Genomic DNA, 14,241 nt, shown 5'->3' with positions numbered 1-14,241 from the left:
AGTCACTAAACTATCACTTTTAATTGTATTGTTCACCCTGGAGCCCATAAGCAGCCCGTAAATTACACAGTGAATCACATATAAAACATACGCGTGAAAATTGCAAATGCAACATTCATCACTGCGCAAGACAAGAAGTAGCCTAACAATGAAATGCCTGAAAGAGAGAGCGCGCGCGCACACACAACCACACACAGGTGAGCTACCTGTCAGATCAGTGCAGCACCGGCAGCCTCTCGTGCATCTTTTCAGCTCCTCTTCCTTAAGATCATTCGGTCGATGCTCGAGTTCTAACCATTCTTGCTCTGTTCCGCTTACAGGATATAATGTCCACAGCCTCACCTTTCCAAAGTCACACCTGTGTGTTGCAGAGCGATAGACGCGAGCACCTGATCTGATTCATCAGACGACTTCAGTGTTTCTCCATCTATCCCGCCCTGTAAAGATAGGTGGCGTGTGTGTCAGAGTCTCGGAGCGCAAAAGTAAAAGAGAGAGCGCAGAAATGTCATCTGAAGAGGCGGAACACGTCAGTGCGTCCTCAGGTTTGTTCCGTGTTGTGGCTCACAGAGATCAGTCCAAACCTGTCCATCAGGAATAACGGTCCCTCATTATAGTCCTCCTCAGCGCTCCAAACATCTCTGTGGCGTTTTCCTCCCCTCTAACCGGCTCTTTGGGGGATTTTTCATATAGAATCGGGTAGGTGAGCCTGTTTCGTGTGTACTTGAGTCCTTGTGGATGCTTTTTATACAGCCTGTTTTACTTTTTTTAACCCCCTCCCGAATATGAGATTTCAATCAACTTGGCTTCAGTCGGCTCAGGTGAGAAGGTGAGAAAGGTGCGCGCGCCTCACGGATGCTGACACACCGGCAGCTTCACGCAGGGATGATGGTGATGATGTCGCTCGTTAAATTTATCAGTGCATGTTTACGCGGCTCTCATAAACGGATGCTTTCCCTTTAGAAAACAACACAACACTTTTTTTTTTTTTCATCCGCATCTCATTTTAATCTTATTTTAGATTTTAGGCACATGACTTATAGTTTTAGTTTAAATACTTAAACATTAAATTCCATAAATAAGCTAAAATAAAAAAAAATAAAAAAATAAATTTTGTCATATGTATCCACGAATTGTCCAAGACGACTGTGATGAGAATGAGATAATCTGTGATGAGAGGGTAATGTGCCGTGTTTATTTGTTTGTTTATCAAGCTTTGATTCCGTGTGTTATTTTAAGCATTCGCCATCACAATACTGCACATTTTATTTTACATTTTACATTGAGATAAACTGACATGTAATGTAAGATTTATTCTAAGCAATAATTAGAAGAGTTTACTCAAATGCAACACGTAATGTTTTTGACCCTTTCCATATTTTAAAAAAAAAAAAGAGAGAGAGAGAGAGAGAGAGAGAAAGAAAGGGAACTATATGCAAACCTTTTTAATCAGCACGGTATGCTACTTTATAACATAACGGGAATATCCTGTCATTTCCGAGGAAAAGTAATTATGCTTAATTAAATTCGGTCAATCAGTATAAGTCAGGCAGTGGAGAAATTATGAAGCCAATATTTACATCCATCAGACTCACAAAGAAAGTAGCCCACCAGAACCGATGCTTATAACAACTTAAAGCAAAAAGAGTGAAAAGTGAAAAAAAAAAAAAAAACCTACATAAAGCCATGTCCGCTAAACACAAGTTGCCGGAAACTTTAATCGCTTTTCATTCTATGATATGCTCTATACGCACAGCACATGCTTTATGGTGACTTGAAGGTGTCGGTGTGTCCGTCCCCCTTCATTCGCGCACTCACGCGCTGCTGTCCGATCACACACACACACACACTTCAAAAGATCAGACGACGCGCAGGACGCTCACGGTCCCTCTAAACAAACCCTCCTGGATAACTTCATTCGGACATCTCAGTCACTCTACCCCCAAAATATCATTTGCTCTCCTGTGAGCGACACACATCCTCCTTCCTGCCCTGAGAGTCCAATTGTTGCCGTGTGTGTGTTGGTTGCTAGATCTTGGATGAAGGAGCGGAGCCCATGCGGACTGCTGCCATCTGACCCACTCTTATCAATGAAGCAGGAGATCATGGCGGAGGGTCCCCGGTGTAAGAGGAGAAAACAGGCCAACCCGAGGAGAAAGAACGGTAAGAAAGTATCTTATGTCGAAAAACGTGTCTCGGGCTTGTTCTCGCGTCTTTAAAACACAGTTGGATTTGGGTGAAATTGTGCGTTGTCAACTGAAGCGCTGTACAGAAGAGTGCGGAAAACTCAACAACAGTGTAAACTATTTTGAAGTGTGCTTAAGGTAGCTATAAGCCTACTGATTTAAGTTGTTTTCCTTGCCGTGGAAATGTTTAAGTTGTAATAGAGTAGGAGTTAGAGGGAGAGTTCAGATGTGAGCGTCTATTATCTCACAGCACAAAACCGTTATGTGTGTGTGCGTGCGTGCGCGCGCGCGTGTCTTCTGCTGGACACAATACGGCTCTAAAATACTTTAAAATACGTATGAAAGTTGTTTTGGGTGTTGTATTTGTTTTGTCAGACTTTTACACTTGTACTTGTTACGGACTTCTGTCTTCTGTGGAGTTGTAAAGGAGTAAAGTAGTGCTGTACGGTTACAGGTTATGTGTTGGGACACTTTTCGCCACTTTCTTAACTTATAAATAGTCACAACCGTTATGACTTATTAAACACATGATTTTGGATTTGTGTTGAAGGGGTCATTGACGTGAATTGAAGTAACGATTGTTTTTGTTGGGATCCTAAGGAAATGAAACAAAAAGAAAAGTCCTGGTGTAGGCTATTGGCCTGAGGAGAATTTTAGACACAAAGAAAAACAAACACATCTACAAACACCTTCAGACTATTACCCACGCTGTTCCGTCCTTCTTTTATAGATACATATATTTTTTTTGTAAAAAGAAAAGATTGAATTTAATTGAATCAGAGTGTAATATTTTTAAAACACTTCTTATTATGCTGATCAAGCTGTATTTTATGTAAATAAATGTAAATATTGCTTTAGTTATTTTGGGAGTAGAATTTATACACATTGTCGGACCCTGTTAGCTTTGTTTGACCTCGATACTTTATTAAATGCGATCTATTGATTTTATTAAAATCAATGTAGCCTGTCGCGGAGTGTATGACACTGAATAAAGTCGAGGGGTTGAAAGTATTTTCAAATGGGGGCAAAAATGACTGAAGTTCTCGTGATTCGGATTGAAATTATTATAATTATTTTCAGCTATTTGAAAACATTTACCAGGGAAAACATTAGTTACTCATTTATTTAACTTTTTACTGACAGAAAATGTATTTGAGGAAAATAAGTAGAGGAGTAGATAAATAATGCATATCCGGCGATGACTATAAAACGGGTCTTGTATGAGACGTGAGTTGAATAAAATGTTTTGAATTGTCTTCACTTGCCGTTATTATATATGTAAATAATAGAAAGAATACACACTCATTAATAATATTGACTAGTTGGATACTTTTCTGTTGAACAGCTACATACTTAAGCCTACATATAATTACATACAATTATATTATTATTTTAAATGATCAGTTAAAAATGTATTATTGAATGTAAAAATTCAATTGTTTACTTTATCGCCTCATTAACTCAAAGACACATTTTATCCCATTTAAATATGAAACTGAATATTAAAATGACAGATTTGTTAAAAAATGAATCCAAATTTATTTTTATAGTTTGTAGTTCAGGTCTTCTTCTCTTTGCAGTGCGGCCCCACCCCACTGTTTTGAGGGCCCAATGGGAGGTCACATTAGGCCCTATGTGAAACTCGATCCGCTCTCTGGCTGCAGTTGTGTTGTGGTTGTCATTTACCCTCCCACACCCCCAACCTCCCCCTTTTTTTCACAGCACGTCACATCCAGCTGTGAGGGCCAGCTTGACAAAACTGTCAGAGGCGCAAGACTATAAAGTTGCAGCTTTCTATAGATTGTCATGGTTCTGTTGTTGTGTGTTGCTTTCTCTTTAATGACACATCATTGTAAGTTTGATGTGATGCTCAGCTGCGTCGGTTTTTCATTTCTCTCATGTTTTTTTTTTCTCTTATTAGGCATAATTTGTCTATGATGTGTACTACAGCTGTCACAGACAAATTTATTTGTGATTCATTCTCGTTTTTTGGCCCGTTTAGAAACCGATGCTAGAGCTACTAATACAGATGATCAGAAGCCTTTGTGAGAAGTCACTGTATTGAGTCACTGCAGCTAACAGATTAAATCACTTGTTTCTATGAAGGGAACATTGTGTGATATTTGTTCGGGTGGCATAAAGAGGCTAGCAGGTTCACAGAGACAAAGCGCTAAGACAATGGCTTGTCATTGGGGCATCTCATTGGCATGCTCTTATAATCGGCAGTACCAGGGTGTCTAGTGTACTGTCTTTGGCACGTATTGCTCACAACCGGGCCATTGTGAATGCAGCTGCAGCAGATACCTTTCACCCTCCTTTAACCACTTCCTACTAAATACAGCTTTAAAAAAAAAAATATTGCAGTTATTTATTTGCAAATATACAAATAGTAGTCTCACTCTCTAAAACACATGCACACACCAATCTCAAGTAGCTCTCCAGTAGTACCATCATCTGTGCTGACCTGAATGCCTTTCATATCTGCTATGCCATGTTTCAGCCACCCCCTTTCCTTCTTTCTCTCTTTCTCTCCTTCTCTCTCTCTATTTTTTCCCTCCCTCACTCCCTCCTCCACCACACACCCCCTCAGTAAACACCCCCGAGGGCAGAACAAAGAAAAGGAGCTCCTCTCCTCCTTCTTAATCACAATTCAGCCCTTTCACTGCCGCCAGGCCACTCTCTCGCTTTCAGCATCCCAAAGCCAGAGATGAAAAGAGCGCAAGAGAGAAAGGAGAAAGGGAGAGTGAGAGCGAGTAAGGAGAGAAAAGGTGGAAACTATGATCTCGAGCTAGAGGTATAGAGGTAGAGTGACATAACTTTGGTGCCTCTTTGCGATTGTTAAACTCCCTTGGTTACGCTGCCCACGCCAGTCAACTGCCCCAGCGAGGGACGGGGTCCTTACTAATGGCTAGATAATGTTACTGGATGCCAGTCTGGAACTATTAACGGCCGAATAGCAGACGAAAGAGAGCGAGAATAGGGAGGGACTTAGAGAAAAAAAAAAAAAAAAAAAAAGACACTGATAAGGTTAGAAAGAATTGAGTGAGAGAAAACAAGTTAGCGTGTGTATACGGGAGGGGAGCTGAGGGGGAATGGAGGGGCAAGCAACAGATTGTTTTATGGACCCAAAAGAAATATCACAAGTGCTTGAGACTAAGTGGAATTCATTTTTAAAGTGCTGCTACAGACGTTAGGTGTTAGTTGTTTATGTTGTCACTTTGTAGCAAAATCACACACTCAGTTTTAGCTGACTTATTTGACTAGTTTCTTTTGAAAATACCCCCCATAAAGTTGCCATACATCTGCCATATTCAAGATAAGCCAACGACCCAGATATAGAGATAAGAGAAACAAGACGTTGGTTATAGAGATTCATGGATTTGTATGGGTGGCGGGACAGATGCCACTCTCAGGACCGACACTTTCTAGCAGTCCATCGCTTGCACGAAGTGAGACAAAACATCCAGTCAGGGGCCAAACGCCTGTGCCTTTTCACTGACAGACAAGACATCCATTATTGTGTTAGCCTTTCATTCGCTTTTCCCCCTGTACCTCAATAGGTCAGGGATCACAAATGCAAATCCACAGGCATACCGAGAGAGAGAGGGAACGTAAGAATACTCAAATGCACCATGTGATATGAATTCTTAATTTTATCTGTTTCGCTCCCTCCCCCCTCGACTTTTTTTTTGTTTGTAAGAAAAGGAGATTATCTGTACACCTTCATTCAAGTCCCCTCCCCTTTCAGCTGGGCCAAGCTGTGCAGGATTTAGGCCGATTTACTTCAGCAAACACCTATGGACACTGGGGAGGGGACGGACCCTGCTTGGAAAGAGGGGGTCCTTTGTTTGCTGGGGTGCAGAAGGCCTAATGCTTCACCGGGCGGCCGTATTATCGCATTAAGCTGTATGCTGGTGGCCCAGGGAGGCTGGTTAAAGCTAAAGCAGTCTGCTATCTGCCAAAGACAAGGGAACATACATTAGTGTAGAGACGTGCCCCCATTGTGTGCCTCAAACTTCTTCTCTGGACGGGAGAGATTAGAAGGGTCTAGGTAGAGGAGTTGTCTCGGGAGCATCTGCACAAAGTGCATTGTGGTCTGAGTACATGCCGATTCAAAGAATCCGCTGAAGCTTGTGATATTTTGGAATATTTGCTAGGAGATGCTTAGATTCCTATATACTTTGTGGCAGGAAACTGTCTAACCGTGGCATAACTATGGTGTTTTTATTCCAAGTTAAGCTACATTAAACCCATCCCCCAGTTTTTTTCTTTCTCCAAGCTAGTGCAGAGAGCTTTATCTGACTCTGTTCTCCTAACATCTGTCACCGCTAAGAGGGACAGGAGAACACCACCGGAGGCTTCGTTAGTCCTGTGTCACTTGTGACTAACCGGAATGGGCAATTCACAGTAGCCTAGTGAGTCTGTTCCCTCCTCTTTTCTCTTGCTCTCCCACTCTCTACTAGATGATACAGCTTCAAATACCACAGCTCGTGTTTTATGCAGTCCATCGCTACGTTGGGTGTGGGTAGTTGGCCTAAGAATGCCAAAAACACCCACGTCGGCCATGGTGATTAAGATAGCGTGTGATGTTTCCATAGTCAGAGGCTGTACTTTACAAGTTATCTGTTGTTGTTCAAGGTGCTCGGCTGTGGACGTGTATGTTTGTCGTTCAAGGTGACTGACAGAGTTTATTGTGCGTCTTCCCCCTAACTAACCATGTGCACATTTTCTTCATGAGTGAGCGCAGAGTAGCGCTGTGACATTTTGTGGCGCCGAATTGCCGTTAGCCTAAACAGCGAGGATTTACCAAGGTCAATAATGAGGTATGTCACTGCAGGCAGCAGAAACAACAGTCCCGGTGATAATGAATGGAACTAAGGTTGAGCGTGACTGGGATGTCTGTGTGTTTGTGTTGTTGTGATTATAACGTGCATACAAAATTGATAAGCTTTTGATAAAAGTTGTTTTTCTTGCATTTAACCCCTCTATTTTTCACTATTTCTCGACAGTTTGGAATCACTGTTAATTGTTCCCTCAAGTCCGACTTATGTTTGCCTACACATATGGATGTTCTCTCACAAACCCCACACATACACCGTACACACTCACATGGACATGTCCCGTTTGATTAGTGGAACACCTCCGGCAAGGTCACAGACACATGGAACAATCAATAACGGATCGGTGGATTAAGGTGTCATGACATCTGTGGGCCCAGACCTCCCATGTATGGGTGAATGCCTCTTAAAGCCCACTCTGTTGACAATGCTCCCGCCCTAATGCCAGATCTATATTACAGGCCGAAAGAGTCCGTGTCCATGGGCTGCGGCCTTGTTGCCAGTAATCTGCGTTTGAAGGTTCCCCTCACTGAGCTGCTAGGAAAACACAGTCTGCGTCTATCAGCGCGTATCTTCCCTTTGCTGTGATGAGGGTGGAGATGTTGGCCTGTGATACAGTGGTTAAGTAATTGGAATAGATTGCTCTCAGAGATTAGCTTGAGTGTAATGGCCTCTTTCATTCTGACCCACAGTCACAGGCACTGCTCTGAGATCAGACTAAACATGCACGTCTACGTTAGAAGGGCCAATAGCTGTAATTACATCAGCCTTGTTATCTAAACTCATACTTATTCAGTCATCAATTTGCAACATAAAAGTGAAAGTAAAAGGACTGGCAATGAGCTCTGACATCTTCCTATGACACAGATGTGGATTCTACAGTGTGAAAGTGTGGTGCTATTCCCAGCACTTGCCTGGGACAGAGGGGCTGTGGGCACTGTCATAAGCAAATGTCAACCTGCTACCTCAGGAAATGAACACTACTGAGGAATTACTCCTGACAGCATTCCTTCTATGCCTCCGCTTTGACAGACAGACTGCGTTTGTAGCACCTCACTCCCCGTCACTCCTCAAATCTGCTGTGTCTTATCATTATCTGAGGTGAGGTTTGAAAGCAGTCACCGAGCTCTGCCTTTTCCATTTTACTGCTTTTCCTACTGTCCACCAGCAGGGCTCTCATCTGAGATTACAGGGCATAACTTTTTTTGAGGTTTGCAGGTCTAGCAATTAAAGTAATGAGGAGACTCTCCGCTCACAGAAGCCAAGGAGTGTAGTGCTGACTTGCTGCCTTTCAAGTCGATAACTCCTGGCCCACAACCTCGGGCAAGGCATGCCTGCTCCTTATCAGGGAGGATGTCCTGTGCTTTACATTCCTGGGCTAAATGATCCTCTTCCTTAGTGTAAGCGCTAGCACTCAGGAGGATTGGATCTGATGGCCCCGTCAAAGCAGCCTCTGGTTACTACAAATGAGACTCTTGCATGGACTAGCTCTTTCACTCTCTTCAACTGGTGCATTTATTCACAATAGGGAACCCGAGCAGCTCAAAGGTGTTTAAAGTAAAGTTTATTTAATAGTGCGTGTGGGAATTTTTTTTCTTCTTCATAATTAAAAAAACAAGCAGGGTTTGGTCTGTTTCTACTTAACCTTGGTTGTGAAGTGCTAAAGTTCAATTGCTAGACTGAATGATGCTAGACTTCCTTATATTGATGTACAAGGTGCCCTGAGGGTCTACTGTAACTGAATGATGTCAGGCATTAATTGTGTTCCAATTGCTAGGCAGTAGCAGGATTGAATTGCCATGTGTGCCACAGATCCAGATGGTACAACTGAACCCACCTTTTCAGGCTGGCAAAATCACTGGTCTTAATGCCATCATCTTTTCAAGTTTTACAATGGGCCAGGCCTCGTTATTACCAGCGGCGGCCTCTTTGGCGAGACTGCCATAAAGAAAGTGTTCCTCAGCAATTAAAGCTAATGAAATATTCATGTGTGGCACCTTCCTCAGCCATCCTCGCAAATGAGCAAGCCATGGCACCCCCCCCCCCCCCCTCAAAGCAACTCCCAGCTTTATTATGGTGGTAGCCTGGCATGTCTGCAATTAGTGCGCTGTCTAGCAGCGCTGGCTGGGTATGGCGGGTAGCGATTGGAGGAGAGGGGAGGGGAGTGTTAGAGATGTTGTAGAGGTCACATGATGCTTTGGGAAGGTACACAGGAAATGGAAAAAGGGAAGGACCAATCAAGCCATTTGTAATGCGAGGGTGGCACCGCCTGCTGATTCACTTCACACTCCAGCTTTTGTGCAAACATGCAGGGAGGCAAGGATAGTGATACTTGTGTTGAGGTTTGAGGCGTGAGACAGAGAGTTATTACATGTTATGTGTGAGGACTACTTATTGATAGTGCAGAGCTTATTTTCTCCATTTTACAATGTCCTCCACTTGTATACGATGTATTTAGTATTGGAAATTCCTTTCCCACGTTGTATTAAAAAACAGGACACAGCTAAAAAAAAACCTCACAGCTGTCAATTCACTAGTTGATCTCTCTCTCTCTCTCTCTCTCTCTCTCTCTCTCTCTCTCTCTCTCTCTCTCTCTCTCTCTCACACACACACAGACACACACACACACACACACACACACACACACACTCATACACACACACACACACACACACACACACACACACACATACAATGTTTAGATGTTTCTTTCTCTTCTTCCTTCTTTCTTTCTCTAATATCTCACACATTGACACAGATGGACACGGATAGCCATGACAATGTTGTTTTGTTAAACTGAAGACAAAAGTGGGAGGAAACACTGAATAATTGCTTATTCGACCAATCAAACTTTTACCTGTGAACTTTCCAGTTATAAACTACACCATTTGTTATGGCAGCCAAGACTTCAGCATTGATTTAAATTATTTTATCGCACCACATTGAATCCTACATTTGCATTAACTAAAAAGAGTTTACCCATCTCCACATCAACCTGGAGAGGCCTTTGTCACTTTATGAGGTTTTCACTTTGCCAGTGACCCCTTTGCATCTCAATGAGGTGCTGTACCCTCTCCTCCCATATTCCCACGCAACGAGGCCCTATCCATGGTGCACCTTTCCTTGGAGCTCTGTGAGAAGTCCCGTGCATCCTCCAAACAGGCCGGCCCTGCCGTGTTTACTGTGGGATTAGGGGGGTGAAGGGGGCGGCTGCGGGAGGGTCTGGGGGCAGCTGAGGAAGAGGTAGCCATGGGAAGGGCCCCCCAAAGGCATGGAATGCCGGTGAGGTCAGCAGGGGTTGGTGCGGGGGGAACCAAAGAAGCTCTCCGGGGATGGAGCAGGTGCTTTTGTGTAGTCCGTCAGGCATCAAAGACGTGACGAGGCTGAAAAGGTTAGTGCTGGCGCTGCAAAGCGAGCACTCCCCCCTCCCCCCAAACATACTTTTTTTGGCTCTGTACTTGTGAGAGTGGGTGCAGGAGTGAAAGTGAAGGCTGGCTCCCATGCTCTGGTGTTCAGAGGTCAATTTTTGTACCTGAATGGACTCCAAAGGAAGAGAGGTCCATGGCAAATGCTCAAAGTAAAGTTTTCCGCTCCGTAACGGCCTGTTTGCAGGCCTGTCATCACAAATGCGATTCAATCGGATACTTAGGGGTCCTGAAAGTCCCATCAATCTTTTAGATGACAGTAAATTCATCATACCTATGGAGTGTTTAATTAACCAAAGTCGAGTGATCATGTTAAGCTACATTATATTTCACCAGCTTTAGGTTAACAAAACAAATTAACATTATTATTTATAATTATTATTTTAAATTTCCAACCATTACATTTATGTTTTTCTTTGGAAATTTACAGAAAGGAAAGTCTTTCAAACTTTCAAGTCTTCTTTTTTCAGTTTTTGGGCCTGTCACTGCTCTGACATGGCATTGGGTCAAAAAGCCCAGTCAGGCATAATGCTGAGGAGTCTTTACAGCCTAGCGACAAATTGTCTTGCCTCTCTCTGCACTTGACGTCCCAGCCTCACCCAATCGCTGCACCTCATGTCTTTTTTTCTCTCCGTTAGGATGGGCAAAGCAGGAGGAGGAGGTGAGGTGAGGAAGCAGGGGGGCGGTGGGTTTCAGTTGTTGCAGGTTGCGTCATGGGACCCGCGGTGTCCCCTTTTGTGCAGCACGTCAAATGTGGTTAACATGCGGCCATTTATCTGCAAAGCCCCCTGGGTGTACAATGGCCTGGCTGTGTGTGTGTGTATGCAGAGGGGGAGGAAATGGTAGAGCGGTGGGCTTAGCATCGGAGCGTTCCCATTCTCTTTCCCTGTCGCTGTCACCTCCCCTCCTCCCCTCATTTCTCCTCTTGGCTGCACACAACCCCTCAGTCATTGTTTCGTTCTTTTTTATTTCTCTCCCCTGGGGTGCTGTGTGGAGCGACTAGGTCAGGCGGCATCTGACAAGGTGCTTCAGAATGTTGTGAGCTCCCGTGAGACGGATGGTTCCCCACAAATGTGGTGTAAAGCATCAGGGTGATAAAAAGAAGGTGCTCTTTAATTCCCAACAGCACCTAGCATATTGCAGAGTGCTTTCTGCAGAGTCAGAACCAAAAGACATTCTGTGACGCTTAGTCATCCTTGTATCTGTAATGTGAAAGGTTCCTCAGACCGTGAGGTCCTTTAAGGTCCTTCAAAACAAAATCATAGCCAGCAAGACAGTTATGGCTCTTTTGAACGCCTAGTTTGTTTTGCCTGAGCTAAGCCTCCTTTTCAGTAGTTCTATGCCAATAGAAGTGGCATGCATGCATTTCACAGGTAACAAGATTACTCAGACCGGTGATTGACTCATTTGCCAAGAGAGCTGTTGAAATAACCACACAGGAGCTCAATGTGAGATTTGTTCATTTTATTTCATCAGACATGATACAGTCAAACAGAAACTTATGGCGTTAGTTCTGACAAACAGCCTTTGCTGTTTGTGTATGTCTCCCCTAGAGAGAGCAGATGCAATAGGGTCAAGGGCCAGTGTAATGATACAAGTGATGTGAGGAGGGGGGTATAAATGTATTTTTTCCATGTGAGGCTTCTCTCTTTGCATTGGTATGTGGCCATTGGCATATACCCATCACAGTCTAATGAGAGAGATGACTAAAACAGTACATTGAGAGACAATTTATCACAATCTCAAAAATGATTCACTTGACAGAACGGCACATTAGAATAGAAAGGAAATAGGTGGAACTGAATTGCTTATTGCTGAGATATTTGTTATTGAAAAGCCAACTCATTTTAGGTTGGACGAGTCACTGCTTCAGACATTGTACTTGTACATGTTGTTTTCCTTAGAATGGGTGGTTACTGTCCCTGGAGGCAAAGAGCTCTGAGAAGCCACAGAGAGCACTACCATTTTCATTTTCCATGTTCTCCCTAAAAATACACCACAGTACATCCCTGCATTTTTGCGGTGGGTGCTGTGAACCGAGTTCTGTTGGATGGATTTTTGAGTTTCAATCCCATGTCATGTAAGGGTAGCTGATGTCTTTGGGACCAGCCAATAATTCCCCATTTCATCTGAATCAAGGAAGAGTAGTTTACATTAGTAGTGCCAACAAAAACCATTGGCCGAAAACGTTCTAGGAACCTCCCAACTGACCGTGAATGTTATCTATAAATTTGTCTGCACAAGCTATTTACCCTTGTTCACTTGTTGTTGCTTTTTACCTTAGTTTTCTTTTCTTTCAGCTAAGCATACTGTCAACAGTGCGCTTGCGTCAAATAAACAGTTCCCAGGCCAGTCCTACACTTATTTCCCATGACTGCAGGGTGAATGTCTTTTAACTGGCTTTCTTATTGTGATTCTGAGTTGACTAACATATAATAGTATAAGGTGAGATTGAAGCATATGTTTTTGTAGCTGCTCGTTTACAAATATTTGCTGGAAAGATGCTTGTTTGGTCAAAAGTTGCAGTTTTATGTTTGAAATAGTTACTCAAAATGTTTCTCAACATAGGAAGTGGCATAAAACAGTCATACCACATGAGATAACTATGCTCGAATGTTTGAGAGAAGCAGTATGCTCCAGCTGTCTGTTGCTACTCTACTGACGGCAATCAGCAGCGAGCTGTTGACACATGGCCATCTGTAAACATTTAAAAGGATGAGTTTGCTTACAGTCTCTCCCTTTTAATTAAAGAACCGGGATGGCGCCCACCCTTTTCCACAGGTTATGTGATAACTGCACCTCTCTGTGAAGAATGAGAAGGTCTACTGACGTCTTCTCCAAAACACTTTAGCAAGGGTGGAGATTCAACCGTGTCCTAAATTAGGCACTCTGACATGAGCCGTTACAGTGCGTGGGGAACTTCCTGCTGCATTGATTTGAACCAGGGCTCATCTGAAATTAACTGAAGTGAACTGGATGTGATATCAGTGGCCTTTAAGATGACACACTTTACATTTGCTTGGCTTCCTAAGACCACGTAAAAGTAGGCATATTTTCTGCTAAGGTTGTCATTAAGTGTATGTGTGTGTGTGTGTGTGTGTGTGTATGTTACTATACATGATGAGTCGTTTGTTTATGGCAGTCGCTGCTGAAATGGAGGGGACCAGTTATCTCTGTCTGGCAACCAAGTACGCAGGGAGAAGCAAACAAACAAATAAACAAAGTGGGGTGAGACAGGAGACAGGAGACAGGACGGGAAGGGTGGAAGGAGTGGGAATCCTTCTGGGGCACCATGTCAACCAGTTCACCTGAAACTAATGCCCCAGCAGACACTCTTCCTTATGCAGGGCCCTAATGAGTATGAGGTTGGCGTGGGAAAGAAGACGGGGAGGCACAAATAGGTGACCCACTAGGCCAGGGTGGGGGTCATACCTCTTGTCTAAGGGGGTCTTTTGTTTGCATGTCTGAGACATGGGAATTAGTGAGACCATAGTGTTGTGTGTAATGCCTGGTTTGTTATGAACAGCTTGAGGGAAGGCATATTAACCACGGATTAACAGTTTAGTAATTATATACTCCATATGATGGATGTTATCAATAAAGAATATTTTCCAGTTTCATTTTGATCTTTTTACTCTGTTAAAGCATTAGACTTTGAAGTCTTGACCAATTAAGTTACAATTTTTGTATTTTCTTCACTATTTTTTTTTCTCTTTCTATAAAGTAGATGCAGGAAACTTCTCAAAATAAGGGAACTATAAATCCAATGAATATGCTAAAGGCAGAAGTCTGTAG

General features: G+C 43.2%; 1 protein-coding gene across 4 annotated transcripts in view; it reads left to right on the top strand.

The window, feature by feature from the left end:
- Positions 1-513: 513 nt before the first annotated feature.
- zeb2a (zinc finger E-box binding homeobox 2a) overlaps positions 514-14,241 on the top strand; it is a 47,879-nt gene continuing 34,151 nt past the window's right edge. Inside the window, exons 1-2 of one of the 4 annotated variants that reach the window (XM_084422290.1) lie at positions 514-696; positions 2,030-2,160. In XM_084422290.1, coding sequence (XP_084278416.1) covers positions 2,037-2,160 — 124 coding nt within the window. In that variant the 5' untranslated portion in view covers positions 514-696; positions 2,030-2,036. Of the gene's footprint in view, positions 697-1,776; positions 2,161-14,241 lie in introns of those variants that run through there. The other 3 variants (XM_084422291.1, XM_084422293.1, XM_084422292.1) reach the window with 3 other exon arrangements.

This window comes from Rutilus rutilus (assembly GCF_951802725.1).
Source record: "Rutilus rutilus genome assembly, chromosome: 10".
In the NCBI taxonomy this organism is placed as follows: domain Eukaryota; kingdom Metazoa; phylum Chordata; class Actinopteri; order Cypriniformes; family Leuciscidae; genus Rutilus; species Rutilus rutilus.
The sequence above is the reverse complement of the archived record's forward strand: the minus strand, read 5'-3'. Positions and strand labels throughout refer to the sequence as shown.